Here is a 15,975-nt window from a genome sequence, read left to right as displayed (position 1 = left end):
AATATTCGTGCAAGGTACATTCACACAACCTAGGCCAACTGAGGTTCCTGTAGCTTCTGAGAGTGTGAAAGTCTCTGACTGTAGCCATCCTCAAAAGAATGAGGAGAGCCTTTTTCAGAAGATCTAGGTTTAATTCCCAGTACCCACATGGTGGCTCACAATGCCTCTAACTCCAGTTCCAGAGGATCTGATGTCTTTTTGCTTCTGAGCTCTGTGAACTTCTTCATATACATGGTGTACACACACACACACACACACACACACACACACACACACACACACACACACACACGTACTCATAAAAATTACGATACATAATAAACATTTAAAAGCAAGAGAAATAATAAACCCTAAGTCACAAATGCCAATAAATAACCCAAGTTAGTGTTTGTAAGCTTGTTTGGATTTTGGAGACAATGTTGCTATGTAGCCCAGGCTGGCTGCCAATTCCCAGCCTCTGTCTCAGTGATCAAGTGCTGGGCTCCCAGGCTGGCAGCACAGTCACATAACTTCATCCGCACCTTCTGTAATGTTGTTTGTACAGGATGAAGGTGACCAGCCTGTCACATTTGAATATCTACCCTTTCCCCACTGCTTTATGTGATTCTCCCCCTAGTTCCTCTGCAGCTCGAATACCTAACATCCCAAACCACAGTATCTAGCTTTTACATTTTATCTATCACTTGGTTGTGGGTCAGTATTAATTAAAGAGTTTCTGTTACATACACAGTATTCAACTATTTCAATCACATTCTCTCCCATCAAACTCTTGGCAAACTTTGTATTTGTTATTTTAAAATGTTTTACACTTTCATTGATTTATTTTGGGGTATGTGTGTGAGGGCATGCGTGCTCTGGTGTACTTGTGGAGGTCAGAGGACAGTTTGTAGGAGTGGATTCTCTCCTTCCACCATGTGCAGGTCAGAGGACAGCTTGTAGGGGTGGATTCTCTACTTCCACCATGTGGGTCTCAGGGATGAAACTCAGGCCGCAGTAAATAACTTTACTAACGGAGTCAACTTACAGGCCCAATATTTGTCAAATTTTACCAAATTACCCCTTAGAATAATTTGGTCGGTTCCTAACAACAGATAAATATGTTTGAACTAGAATTTCCCATTTTTCCTAAAAACCAATTTTGTATTTTCTTTTTTTCCCTAATTTAAATGTGCATGAGATATCTTGTAGTTTTTTTTTAATTTTCAATTTTAAAAGCACAATGAATATGAACATGTTCCCATTTTGTTTTCTTTTGTCATTTGACACAATGACTTGCTTGTAGCTCAGGCTGGTATAGAACGGAAGCTCTTCCAGGCTAAGTCTCCTGAGTGCTAGGATATGAAGCTACCATACCCAGCTTTGTTTTCTAAGACTAAGCTTTTCTATTGTTGTGTAAGTGGTTTAATTCAGGGGATGGCACACTACGGCCTGGCCAGGCCCTATTCCTAAAAATAAAGTTGTATTAGCACACAGCTGTGTTCACTTGTTTATATGTTGTCTTGGGCTGCTTTTTGTTGGAACTAAACCCTAACACAGTTGCTATCTGGCCTTTAACGGGTAATCTGTCCCTCAGCTTCTCACACCAGGCTCTAGCACTGTCACGTGCTTGAGCTCCCTTCATCCAGTACTGGATTCCCACTTGTCTTTGCTCATACTTCTGTGTCTGTGATCCCAATTCCACTCTGGCAGGATGGTTCACCTTCTGAAAGAGCCCATTCCCTTCCAGTCAGATTCACAATGCTAATTTCATTAGATGCTACTGACAGTTGATGTACAGGAATCAGAGTGTTTGGGAAAGCACTTTGTAAAAATACAAGATACTATAGAAAGTAACGATTTAATGCTAACTAGCAATTATTTTATGTGGCAGCAGCATCATCCATCACCGTTTCCATTGTTATTTCAAACCACTTACCCGGCATTCCCAACGGCTCCCAGGGAGTAGACTGTCTTCCATTTCTTAAAATACTCTATCGAATTCTATCAATACAGTAAGGAGCATAGATGAGTTATTTTAGTGATACCAGAGGTCAACTTGGACCAATTAGAAGAATCTCATCAATTCAAATAATCATTTAGATGACTAAAATATCAAACAAACAACCAAGCAAGAAAGCACAACCTTCTGCATCATCCTTCAGTTAATTCCAGAAAACAAAGACTGGGATATTGGAGGAACAATAAATGTGACCTCGCAAGAGAATACTAAACCAAAGAGCAGTTCTTTCCTTTGGTGAATTGCGAAAGTAGTTACGTGAAAGAAGAAGAATACCTTGGAAGAAAGTTTCATTTATTCAGAGAAAACCAAAAATTCTGAGCCAAAACATGTTCTGTAGAAACGATGAGAATCTTTGGAAATTCTGCTTACTTCCGCAAAGTATTCTTTAGAACACGGATCTCCAACCTGTCCTAGCTGGCTTTTTAGAAGCATGTCTGCAGTCTTGCTCTGATGGCTCCTACTTTTCTTTGAAATCATCCTAGAATATATTAAAAAGCTGCACTACATCATTGTATGTATGTACAGATGGAATTCATTAATTTTAACAACGATCTTTTCCCTTTGTGTTGTGAACAGCCTGGGTGTTCCACTTATAGAAGGAAAGCCTGGTTGGTTATGAATGTTCAACCCTGGACCAGAAGCTTCTCATCGTAACCACCCTTCCGGGGAGGAGGCGCCTGCTCCTTCAGCACCTCCATTAACAGCAACTCTTATTTATTAATAGTGCTGCCTGTTCCTCAGGAAGCACAGTATACAGTAAGGTCAGAAAATTAGCAAAGGAGAGGACTTGAAATTGATTTTCTTCTGCTCTGTGAGATTACACGGGAGTTCAACGGCTTGCAGCAGTAGCGGAGTCAATATGGCTCCATTTGAGACCACCTTGAAGTTCAATGCTTTTCCCATTCCTCATATGCTTCCTCTCCTGTCAGATTCATTCATATTTAATTGTCTTTTGTGGTGAAATAGTATGACCTTTAGTCACAACACCATGGTGAGGATTTTGCTCAGGGTGGAATTGTGATTTATTCCAAGAAAATGGTTTCTCCTTGCTTCTTAAAAATCAACATCACAATAAAATAAATCTGAAAATCCAAAGGGGGCGGGGAAGAGCAATAAAGTGAATCACAGGACTCCTTGCAAGATAACTTTTCAGTATTAGAGTGTTGCTAAGTTTTCCTGGGTTTGAACTGCAGAAAAATCAAGTACAGTGCCTTGTAGTGTGGGACTGAGCTGAAGCCGTTATATCAGCCACACCACTGTGTCCTTTCTCTATACTCTTTTGAATGCTGTTCTTGATCTCTTACAGTCCTCAGGTAGAATGCTCAGACTCTCTCCGGTTTCTGTCTTTAGGGAAGCAATAAGCCGCCTGTGTGACGCTGTCCCTGGGGCCCACGGAGCCATTAAAAAGCGAAAGGTGAATATTTACGTGAGCTTCTTGTTTTATGTCAATTTAACTATGGCAAAATGATATAAAAGCGGTCATTCTATTCTCGGGCTTCTTTAAAGTTTTTATTTGTGGCCCCCTTTTGCCTGAGAATTTTATGTATGTGTGTGCATGTTTGAATGTGGGTATGGGTGTACACGTGTGCCCGTGGTTGTGGAGGCTCGGTCTCCCTCCTCTATCTATTATCTATCTATCTATCTATCTATCTATCTATCTATCTATCTATCTATCTATCTATCATCTATCTATTGCTATCTATCTATCTATCTATCTATCTATCTATCTATCTATCTATCTATCTATCTATCTATCTATCTATCATCTATCTATTGCTATCTATCTATCTATCTATCTATCTATCTATCTATCTATCTATCTATCTATTTTGGAGACAGGGTCTTTCACTGGCCTTGGACTTGCCAAGTAGGTTAGGCTAGCTGGCCAGTGAGCCCCAGGGATCTGTCTCTGCCCCACCAGTGTGTGTATTACAAGCACGCACAACCCTCGTATGTGTGTGTGTGTGTGTGTATGTGTGTGTATGTATGTGTGTGTGTACGCACACGTGTGTGTGTGTGTGTGTGTGTGTGTGTGTGTATGTGTGTGTTGAGGGTGGAAGTTGGGTCCTTGAATTTGAAGTTTTCCAGGCTGAGCCAGCTAGCTGGGAGATCCCCAGTTTACATGACTCCACAGCTGTAGAGGTGTAAGTACACAAACCAAACATTTATTGATAGTAAGACATAAGAGATTTATTGTAAAACAATTCTCTAGGTTGGAGAGATGGCTCAGAATGTAAAAACACTTGCCACCAAAACTCCTGATGACTTCAATTCCATCCCTGGATCCCCCGGTGGAGGGATAGAACCAACTCCTGAAAGTTGTTCTTGGACCGCCACATATATGCTGTGACATGCGCATGCCCACATTCATAAACACACTTTGAAACACACACATAAAATGATAATAGTAAATAAAAATCATATGTCTAGTATACATATGATTTATAAAAACATTTATTAATGATGAAAGCAAGTTTGCTTACTAATGAGAATGTGCTTACTTGTTTTCATATAAAGAGTTAAATTTTGGCTCATATTTGTTAATGCAGGATATAGAACTTCTTATACATTCTTCAGATTTGATCACTATTTTATTTTGTGATTGAAGTGACTGAGAATGTCACTTCATATAAATACATAGCACTAAGTGGCAGAAATATGTCTAGGGCCATTTCAGAAATTCTTTGACATTTTGACCTATTCTCAAGCCAAAATTCACTTAATGATATTTTATGAAACTCAAGTGAATGATTCAAACAGCAATCTTTCTTTCATAATCCAACATTGTAATGTAATGCAATATAAAGACATAATAATTTGATACCAATATGCTAAGGAACGACAGTTGGAAAATACTGTGTCTTTTTCTCTTCTGTATTCAAACCACTACTTTTCATAAGAGCAGAAACTCTGTAAGTGTGGTGAAATGCTGCAGTGGCCATAGCATGACGTCGTTTCTAATCTGTATCAAGATGTTTTGGGCAGCATACACTGGTGCAACATGTATTGGAGCTGTGGGTTCTGACGCATGCACTTTGATATCCACATATCACTTGAAGAACCACAGCTTCGGTGAAGTGCTACCACACAACCAATCCAGCTCATTTGGTGTATATGAAATCAGAGAGGAGGTGGTGCACATCCATAACTTACAGTGGTGTTTTGTTATCTTTAAAGGCTCCCATTAAGGTCCTGTCAACGGTTCTTGGCAAAAGCAATCTTCAGTTTTCAGGAATGAATATAAAACTGACCGTTTCAACATGTAGCCTCATACTGATGAATCTTGACAACCAACAGGTAAGGTAGCCAGGGATTATAGTTTAGTATATTATTTTTTCCTGGATGTCTGTAGTTAGTAGAAGAATAAGGTGTCAGAGTGTGCTTACAATTTAATAAATCACACAGGGAAAAAAAATGTCCAAGATTTATGCACTCAGTAATTAGAGTTCCTAACAGCGTTACTAACTATTGCTGGGGAGTTTAACTGCCTATAAAACCACTTATTACACCTGATTGGCTCTGTATAAAGAAGACAAAAGGACATAGCTAATATTGCTTGCCTATTAATATCCCTGACGTGGTTATTGGACTGCGGTCAGATGAAGGACAAAGAACAAAGGTAGTGTTGGGGTTAACGTGTTAGGTTACTGTGTTATGAGAATTTTCTCCACAGGTGAGGGACTAGGCAACATTTACCTCCCCTTCTCAAGAGGTCCCCCTGACAAATTGTATAGTCCCCCCAAGTTTACCCTGGAGAACTGATGGACTTGGCTCCCTTATGAAGCACAGGGGAAGGCTTCCAGGCAGGAGCATGGATGGCCTTAAAACACTGAAAGGTCTACACCCAGCAGGGATGGTGACTCCCCTATGGCTGTGTAGACGGAACCCCGTCCCTAGTTCTTCCCATCTTATGGAGTTCTAGCCCCTCTCGGAGACCACATGCATAGGGTAGAATTGCATTCAACTGGTTGGAAGGAGTGGCTGGATACTCTGCTGAGGGTCCCAGGACAGTTCTGTGACCCTCCCTGTCCCTCCTACTTGTGAGGGGATCTCAAGTCTTGTTGACTGATCTTTTGCAAATGGGTACAGCTAAATTCTTGAAGATGGAGGCAGTTTGGCTCAGAGAACAGTCCCAAGCAAAAGCAGCTAACTGAAATTTGTGCAGAAAATGTTACCTTCCAGGTCTTTTAGTTGAAAAGCTCTTGGAGATGTAACAATGTGGACATTATTTTCCTTTCTTGATTTATAATGCTATGGTCTGCCTGGGTTTCCTGCGAATGTGACTCACTAGAGAAGCACACTACTGCAACAAGTGTAGAAGATGCACAGCCACTGGGCTAAATAGGCCTGGGGACTACAGTGTAAGATCCTTATGCCGGGTTATTTATACCTGCTCGAGCCTGATGTTGCTCTCTGTCTAATATATAGTAACAGAGGCTGCTTACCAAGGACTCGTGCATGGTTCCATCTCACTGGTAACGACAAAGCATTTAAGACCCTTGAGACCACTTTGCCACTTGGTGACAATTTCCCTCCATCACTCAGCTTCAGTTTTCCTCATTGGTGACCTCTGGATCACAGTACCTATTTACAAGTCCTCTTGCATTTGAATGCTGTTATAAGGTTATTTAGAGGATTAAGGGAGGTAATGAATGCAAATCACTTGCTGGCAATGTGGTGCCCAATATTGCTTACTCATTCTTTCTCCAAGGCCTTTTCAGATACATTCCTAGTGCTCAAGAAGGCAAAAGCATATGCAAAATTGTCAACAACTTCATTGCTGCTTTTTTCTAATGATGAAATACACAGCTCATTTAGTAGTATAAACTACCTCAGAGGACACTGTTAATTACGAAATAACTTAATAGTCCTGTTTAGTTGGGTGTTGATTTGTCTATCCAAGTGTCAGTGATACCTATAGTGGGTGAACGACTATATAGTTTTGAGGGGCCAATGTGGAAGATGCAACACAAGTGGAATTTCATTCATTCATCCTTTCTGACCTCAAGGTGTTTGTATATGTACACGCAGTTCTGGTTTTACTTGCATATGGTACCATGGAGACTCACTGTGTTTACAGAGGACATCTCATTGAACAACTCCAATTATTGTTTTTTAAGAGGCAAAGCTAGAGATACAATGGTGATAGCCGTATGTGCATAATCTAATAAATGGTTTTTGTTTGTTTGGCTTTTTGTTTTTGAGACAGGGTCTCCTCTATGGTAGTCCTGGAACTTGTTATGTAGATCAGGCTAGCCTTGAACTCAGAGATCCCACCTCTGCCTCCTGAGTGTGGGGATTAAAAGTGTATACCATCACCTCCGGCTAATAATTGTTTTCTAACGGCCCTTTCCATGAGGAGATTAAACTGGATTGGGGGGTCTGAACAATGGGGTTGTGGTGAACATGGTGGTAAGACACCACCCAGGCTGTCTTTCTTCTCTTCACTATCCTTCTTTAACCACAGCAATTAAGAGCTGTGTTGTGTGACTTTTGCTGGGGGATCTGTCGACAAACATGTTTGCACCGATGACAGAACAATCAATTCCACTGAAATCTAGCTTAGTGGGCAGTAAGTTTATTGAGCCCACTTACAGGACAGTGGGTGAGGAGGGGTTATTTATAAGTGCATGGATGACCTCAGAGGCAGCTGCACCAGTGAAGAAATAAAAGCCCATCCAGGACAGATGAGGACTCACAAAAGCTGCTTCTCTGGGGCTCCCTGCACAACTAGCTCTGGCTGGGCTGTTTAGACTCCCCTGCCCATTGTGATGGCTTGCATAACCTTGAGCAGGGGCCTCAGATTTCTGAGATCTGTTTCATATATACCATGAAAAGAACAGTTAAAGTGTTCAAGGGATGAAACCAGTGGAGAAGAGTATTTAAAGGTTATTAAATTTAAGGGAATACGGGCTGGAGAGATAGGCTACTAAGCCTGATGACCTGTTTGATTCCCAGGCCCACAGGGCAGGAGTGAACCAACTTCTGAAGGCTATCCTTTGACATCTGCTTGCTTCAGCAGGCAGCCTCCCCATAGACACACAAGTAAATACATACAAATTTAAAAAACAATACAAAGAAATACCAATGCATGGCTCCTTCTTCTAACTTTCAAGATACACTTTGCTCCCCAAACACAATCGTATTTAATTTTATGGACATTGTATTACTTTTCCAGGGGAGAGGATGAGCAAAGGACTATTTACCCCAAATAGACACCAATAAATCAAATAAGTGATTCCCCCAAATCTAACCAGTGAGCCAGTGAATTTATTGGGTGAGTAAAAAAGAGGGCTAAGGGGTTACTCATTGAAGTGTTTATAGCTGCACTACCAAAAGGTCCCATCCTAACATGAGTGACAATCTCCCAAATGTCACATAAACAGAGTCCCCATGTCAGTCAACTTCTTTCATATATTTTAGTACCTATTGAAACCACATGCAATCGGAGCAGAATTATGTACAGGTACCATGGAGGAACAGGAGTGACTGACCAGAACCCCAGAGGAGGGTCTAAAATTACTAACAGGTCCATTCTTGGTGGAGTTACTTCTCTCCCTCCATCATATGGGCTCCTGAGATCAAACCCGGCCATGAGGCTTGGCTGTATGACAGCAGGTGCCTTTACCCAGAGCCATCTCCCCAGCCCAGCCTCCCAAACTAGATGAAACAGAAAACCCCCACAAAAACCTGAGGAGTTATCCTACTGTCCTATGTCACCATTGTGACACAGGGACATTCAGGACTTTTTAATTCATCATAAAAGATGTGCTAATAAATCCTTTTTTCTTGGTATGACCTTTGATGCAATTACCACTCAAGGAACTTCAGCATCTTCACCAAATAACCCACAACAACATATACACCGAGCAGGTTTCCATAAGCTGGTCAATTCTTTCAGAAAATTCCTAAGTTTACTTAATCTTGACTTCTCAGAATCCATTTGTCAGGTAATTGCAAATGGTTCACTTTATAAGCACTGGCTGTTTAAATCTTAGGGTGGATGCAATGACACACACTGTAAAATAATTTTGTATAAAGTATGTATGCAAAGCTATTAGACAAAACAAAATACACAGAACAGGAAAATTTATTATCGCCAATGCTGGTGCATAAGGACTAACAAGCATAATTAGAAGGAGGGATGGGGAGAAAGGAAGAGAGGGAGAGAGAGAGAGAATATGAGTATCAGGTACCCAGGTGGACTTCTGAGCAGGTTTAAATCCTTCAAAGTTTGACAGCATAATAGCTCATAAAATCTTTTATAGATACAGGCAGGGTTTCCTTTTACTTGACAATTCTCACAAACAGTTCTTACAATATGAAGTTCAGCTTTAGTCTTACCATCTGTCGAGGTAAAAAACAGCAAGCAAAATTTCCCTAGTATAAAAGGTATTAGAAAGTTTTGTCTTTGGGCTTTCCCATACATTTTAATGCATGAACTTAAAACATTTTTTAAAAAGACATCCTGGTTGTTTTTTTTTTTTTAAACTTTAAAAATCACCACAATGGACTTTTCCAAATTACAGATCACAGTAGCTTTATAAATCATGAAGATACATGTGCAGTCAAAATTCCAGAAGCTTTTGTAACACATTTTAAGATAATAGTACACATGATAACACGTCTACACTTGTACACCACACATAGTTACTCTGCTTATCCTTTGGGGTTGATAATCTTAAACCTCAAATTTAGTTTCTGATAATTGATTTATATAAACCAAAAAACAGAATTTGGAAAGTTTTCTCAACAGGCTTTCAGTTCGAATCAAAGATATCTTGTGGATGTATTTTTCCTCATTCTTTAATTGGATTCTTGTATTGGCAGTCACGATTTCCTCTTGCAAAGCCATCTTTCCAAGCTTAACACAGGAAAGCTCTTCTCCAACGCAGGGAACACCATCTCGTTCAACAGTCTGAGCCGGAGCTTTGTGCCGAGCCCCTCCTTCCTCGATTCTCCTTTTCCACAACGGCACGGTCACTCACTGTCTTGTCTTCTATTCCGAGAAACAAAAAACCGTTTTTATTTATTTATTTTTTTTGTTGCACAAAACTATTTGGAATGAACCCAAAAACAGCAGAACGTTGAATCTCTCCCTCTCTGGTAGTTTCCTCCTCTTTCGCCAGCATTTACTCTCGATCAATGATCTCATCACACCCGAGCTCTTCGGTCAGTCGATTGACAACCATCAGCGAAAACAGCTCTTCGATAAACGCTAGCTGGTCGAAAGGGCTCTTCTCGCACCGCGCCTGGAAGCCGCCATCCAGGGCATCGCCGGCTCGCGCCGTTCGCAGGAACACCTTGTTGGCTTCCTCCAGGGCGGCGGACACCCGGTGCATCGCGCCGCTCCAGCGCTCCTCCTCCGGGAACTCGTAGTCGTCCTCCCAATCGTCAAACTCGTCGCCCTCCAGGTCTGCGCCAGCCTCGGCGAACAGGCCGCGCTGGGCGCGGGCGGCGGCGGCGGCCGGCGCGGCCTCCTCCTCCATGGGGCCCTCCTCCGGGGCCGGCCCGCGAGCCCCGCGGCCTACCTCCATATCGCCCTCGTCCATCTGCAGCTCGTTGCTCTCTTCGTACAGCTCGCAAAGCTCTGCCATCTCCGCCATGGTGGAAGCCGCTCAACTCAGCCAGGCAAAAAAAAAAAAAAACCCAAAAACCTTCCACGGAGATAGATGGACGCGCGGACGGGCGTGGCGCGCGTGCGCAGGCAAGTGGGCGGGCGGGCGCGGCGCTCGTGCGTGGCTGGCAGGAGCGGGCGTGGTGCGCGTGCGCAGACCAGCGGGCGGGGCGTGGTGCGCGTGCGGGAGTGCGTGCGTGCGTGCGTGCGTGCGCGGGCGAGTGGGCATGCGTGGTGCGCGTGCGGGAGGGGGGGGGAGCTCGGGGCACGTGCGCGGTCGAGGAGGCGGGCGTGGCGCGCGTGCCAGGCTGGCGCGCGTGCGCAGGCGAGTAAGGCGGCCTGGCGCGCGGTGGGCGTGGTGCGCGTGCGCGAGCTCTATGCCCCCGCCAGCCGCCCCCATCCACACACACACACACACACACACACACACACACACACACGCACACACACACACCACCCCCTCCCCCACCCCCGGCTCTGAACCGGGCTCCGGGAAGCTGTTGTGGGGTCTTTCCCCCTGCAGACCAGCTCTGAATTCCTTGTCGCAGTTCTCACGTCGCTGCAAGCCCCGGGCTTCTGGGACAGACAGCGCCTCTCCCCCCCCCCCCCCCCCTGTCTCCCCAGCATCCCGAGATCAGGGTGTCCGCTACCGAGCATCATTTCAAAGCCACCTCGCCCGCCGGCCTGCACAGTGCGAAGATTCAGCTTTCCGGCTTTTTTTTTCCCCTGAATAAACTGAATTTGGCCTAATTTTTTTTTTTGGTGTGTGTTGTGTGTGTGTGTGTGTGTGTGTGTGTGTGTGTGTGTGTGTGTTTCCGCCTGTGCGCATTCATACACAATGGGGAAACGGAAGCCACTTTTCCTAGGACCAGGAAAGGTGGATCATAGGCTGCACATATTTTAAATAAACACAGGTAATAACGCTCCCCAGTTGCTCTACAAACTTAAGCTGCAGTGTTTGAGAATATCCACACCCTTGTCTTCTGTTGTTGTATTGAATTAATAAAATTAAACTTCAGTTTTATCAATTTGTTCTCTTTTATGTGTATGGGTGGTTTGCCTGCGTGTAATGTCCACGTGTCATGCGTGTGCATCACCTGCGGAGACCCGAAGAGGCCGTTGATCTCCTGGAAATGAGGTCACAGTTGTGCACGGCCCTGTGGGTGCTGGAACTCGAACTCTGATCCTTAGTGTGAGCAGTTGATGCTGTTTATTGCTGAGCCAGATCTCCAGCCTGATTGTATCTTTATAATCCTCCCATGGCTTTAATTTTTTGGAGGACAGTTATCTTTCAGTAGGTATAGGGAACGGTTGCTTTCTTTCAATGCATTAACGGGCCTTGCTTTATGTTTGTTTTGCTGATTTGTAGGAATTCTTTGAAAATGTATGAATAGTGTTTTTCATTTTACACATAAATTCTTTGAGTCTGTATGCTGAAGGAGTCTTATATAAAACTTTAAAAGTAAGTTTTTATGTAATCAAACAAGTTCTCTCTCCCTCCCTCCCTCTCTCTCTTTGTGCTATTAAGATGGCTTTTCCAACTTCAGTAATATGCCTTGCTACCTCACAAGGTAAACCTTGTCCACTTGTTTGAAAAAAATACCCTGGCTGTTTTTTCATAGTTATTCTTCAATATACATTTTTTAAGCAGCTTGAAAAGCTACACTAATGACTGGTAGAATTTCTAATAGAATTTCATGCTACTTGTAAATTAGTTTAGGGGACAATCATTGACATCTTTATAATAATATCGCCTTCATATCCATAAAGTGATATATATCTTTTTACTTAAGCAGATTTAAATTTTATTCCTTGAGGATTTCATACATTTATACAATGACATTATGATCTCATTCATTCCCCATTTCTGCCCACCAACTCCCCTCAGGCCTCCCAACATGTCATATCCCCTCCAAAATTAATATCCCCTTTTTTGTTTTGTTTTTTAATGACCCACTTAGTGCTGCCCATCTGTGCTTGAATGTGGGGCCATTCATTGGAGAATGGGCACCTTACCAGTAACCATCCCTCCAAAGAACAATGGCTCTTCTCCCAGAAACTATTCTCCGCTAATGGCTCCTCACTCAGGCATCTGGCCTTGAGAGCACTTCCCTACCAATGCTGGAATTTGGGCTAGCTTGATCTCATGCATGAATTGTGAGGATAACCACAGCTGCTGTGAATTCATGGGGGCAATGGCCCTGTCATGTCCAGAAGACAGCATTTCACACCTCTCCCCTCTATCCTCTGACCAGTACATAATTTTTACCTTCTCTTCTGCCAAAGGTCATTTTTTTATACCCTTCAATGACATTTTCCCTAAAGTGTTACATGATTCTTACTGGTTTTATATTTGGGCATATTTTTATGAAATCTTCCTTTTTGCCCATTAAATGCAATTTCTGATGAGCAATTATTGATATATGATCCCTGCATGTTGATTTTGTTCTTACTGAAATATTTATACAGAAAAGTGCCCAAGTAATGTGTGTGGTTTAATTATCACAAACTGAATGTATTTGTTCACCTACTACCCAGAAAAAGGAGCCATTTGTGAACCCCAGAAAATCACTTTCCCTTTTCTTGTGCCTCGTGAATAAGCACTGAACAGACTTTAAGCAAATACTTCAATAAAATTTGCCATTGTTCATAAATTAAATGATACATTAATTTACTCTTTGTCTTTGACTCTTTTTTCTAACCTCACAAACATGTCATTACAGTGTAAGTAGTCTACTATATGAGTATCACAACAGTCACCTTTGGGACTGCTTCTAATTCAGGGCTGTTTTAAATACTCATTTATTTCCCGAGAATCCATTTTGTTGCACATATTTCTTCAATTCTTGTTGGATGCCTGTCTAGGAGCAGATGTGTTGGCTGTTTTATATGTCCAGGTCATAGGTTCTGCCACACCGTTCTGCCATCAGGATTCATCAGTAGTTGCACAGTTGGTATTTTGATGAACCTTTAAAATCATATACTAATTAACCCCTACAAATCAGCTCTTGTACTGCCTTGTATTGCATTGGTTTTCCAAACACAAACAAATTAATATCTCAAATAAAAGAATAATTTGGGGCTCATTAATTTGGCAGGTTATATTTCACGTTAGAAATCTTTACATTTTAAAATTGTTTTTAGATTTATTTCAGTTTTATTTGTGTGGGTGTTTTGCCTATCCGTATGTTTGTGTACTATGTGCATGCTTGGTGCTCCAAGAGGCCAGAAGAGGGCAATGGATCCTCTGGAACTAGAGTTACACATGGTTGTGAGCCAACGTGTGGGTGCTGGGAGTGGAACCTGGGTCCTTAAACATTGATCAACCTTTCCAGTCCCATGTTAGAAGTCTTAATATTAGTTTGATTGGATACATGGTAGTGAATGAATAAAACAAAAGTAAATATAGTGGGTCTATAAGTAGGAAAAAATTAATAAAAATATAAGGAGATGTGGGGAAAAGTACTGTTTAAAAAGATGAAACACACGTTCCCACTGGTTTTTTTTTTTTTCTGTTTTTAGCTCTCAGCTCTTAGTTTTTCCAGATGGAAAATTTCATATTCCAGCAGGCTTTGCCCACGTGACAGCAAAGATGGCCCCTAGAAATCTTAGGCCAGTATGGTCCTTAGTGGATGAGAGAGCTGCTCTCATTCCTACTGTCGATCTCAGTTCCTCCCATAAAACAGTGATGGGCTAATTGAGAGATCGGTGTTTGCTGATTGGATGGGAAATATATATATTTATGGACAGAGAGAAAGGCATGTCAAACCCATGAGATTATTCAGGGCTTGGGGACATAGTTTAGTGATAGAGCAAATGCTTTGGATACACAAAACTTTGACTTCAATCCCCATACTAAAAAACAACAAAAAGGGTTTAGAATGTAGGCAGAGTGGTTTCTAAAGGGACCCTAAGCTAATGGAGACAGAGCAAATACATTATAGCATTATACATGTTTAATTTGTTTTTGTTTTCCAGATTATTGCAAAGCATCAAATGCAATCAATTTCATTTGCCTCTGGAGGGGACCCTGTAAGTATGGATTCACAGAATTTCTTTTTGTGACTCCTAAGAATTCACATATACAGAATGTTAACTGTTACATGTCTTTTCCAGATATTGCAATTTGTTAAATGCTACATGTATCAGGTAGAAAGCAAAACAAAACAAAACAAAATTGTTTGGGCAAATGTTTCCTGTGTCTGGATTTTAAAAGCTTAGGCTTTACTAGAAAGACTACTAGCACTCTGTGGTGTTAGTTATTGTCTGATAATTTTTTTGTTGTTAACATTGAAGTTGTGAGAGGTGTGTGTGCCCTATGTGTATTGCCATTCCTCTTCCAGAATCATCCCAAGAGCATTCTAAGCAAACTACCAGTTGGATTTAATATACAATGGGAATCCCATTCACTATCATTGTTGTCAGCCAAGGCCACTAAGTCCAATCTATATGACCATCCAGATTTGCAAAAACCTATGGAGGGAGAATTTGCAGATCTTCTCTATCAAGAGGCTGTGTAGTGTTCATTCCCCACATCTTGTGCAGGGTTTCTCTCCAAGACTGCTTTTCAGATGTCATTCCTTGGTTCCTCACTGCTTCGTTTCTAGATCAGAGTCTTTAGAGAGGGACTCTATACATGGTTAATTAATTGTTGCTCCATTAGCAAACAGGGCATGCAGGATGGCTTTTGCTTCATGATGTGCCCAGGGGTATATTTATACTCTATTCAACTTCGTAATTTGTCCTCAACTATGAAACCAAAAGTTGGATATGAGAGAGAGAGAGAGAGAGAGAGAGAGAGAGAGAGAGAGAGAGAGAGAGAGAGAGAGAGAGAGTCTAGATGGTAGAACACTGGTGTTTTCTCTTCTCCTCCTAGTCCATTAGATTTATCAGGATGGGACTCAGGCACTTTTTAAAGAGACTTACTATTTATGATGTACTTAAAAAAAAGAATGATTGGTGTTTGTCCTGAATTGACCCTGTTCAAGGTTCCAGGGTTGCTGTCAGGTTAGGGCTGGTGCGCAGACCCTCATTTACTCTACATCCAACATGATTTGTTATTGTTTTTCAGAACTGTAAGGCTTTCCATCCTGTCTTCAAATAGCTTCTAAGCTTTAAATTCATTCAAGTATTGTTCTTGCCAAAATCAAACCATCCGCAGCCACTGTGGGAAAATTTGCACATCTCTGCAGTTGAAAAATCCACTGGCTTGGGTTTTAAATGACGATCTGACTCTATCCTCAGCATTGGCATTAGGGACACCCCCCCCCCCCCCATCGCCCCGCCGCCAATGATGTTTTACCCTCTTGTCAGGAAAGCAGTGTAGGCTGGTGTTAAGCATCAGAGTCAAGTAGATTTG

General features: G+C 42.0%; 2 protein-coding genes across 2 annotated transcripts in view; one reads left to right on the top strand and one right to left on the bottom strand.

The window, feature by feature from the left end:
• The window catches only part of Shc4 (SHC adaptor protein 4), a 96,523-nt gene that overhangs the window by 44,939 nt on the left and 35,609 nt on the right, over positions 1-15,975 (top strand). Inside the window, exons 3-5 of the mRNA XM_059261307.1 lie at positions 3,350-3,413; positions 5,177-5,296; positions 14,595-14,648. Of these exons, the coding sequence (XP_059117290.1) occupies positions 3,350-3,413; positions 5,177-5,296; positions 14,595-14,648 (238 nt within the window). The remainder of the gene's footprint in view (positions 1-3,349; positions 3,414-5,176; positions 5,297-14,594; positions 14,649-15,975) is intronic.
• Eid1 (EP300 interacting inhibitor of differentiation 1) lies at positions 9,072-10,673 on the bottom strand. Its single transcript, XM_059261306.1, has one exon. It carries the CDS (start codon positions 10,603-10,605, stop codon positions 10,132-10,134), a length of 474 nt encoding a protein of 157 aa, XP_059117289.1. The 5' UTR covers positions 10,606-10,673; the 3' UTR covers positions 9,072-10,131.

The sequence above is a fragment of the Peromyscus eremicus genome, chromosome 4 (genome assembly GCF_949786415.1).
Source record: "Peromyscus eremicus chromosome 4, PerEre_H2_v1, whole genome shotgun sequence".
Taxonomy (NCBI): Eukaryota; Metazoa; Chordata; class Mammalia; order Rodentia; family Cricetidae; genus Peromyscus; species Peromyscus eremicus.
The sequence above is the reverse complement of the archived record's forward strand: the minus strand, read 5'-3'. Positions and strand labels throughout refer to the sequence as shown.

What these genes read in the sequence shown, in the direction of transcription:
- Eid1 (XM_059261306.1), bottom strand. Translation starts at nt 10,605, where the DNA reads ATGGCGGAGATGGCAGAGCTTTGCGAGCTGTACGAAGAGAGCAACGAG.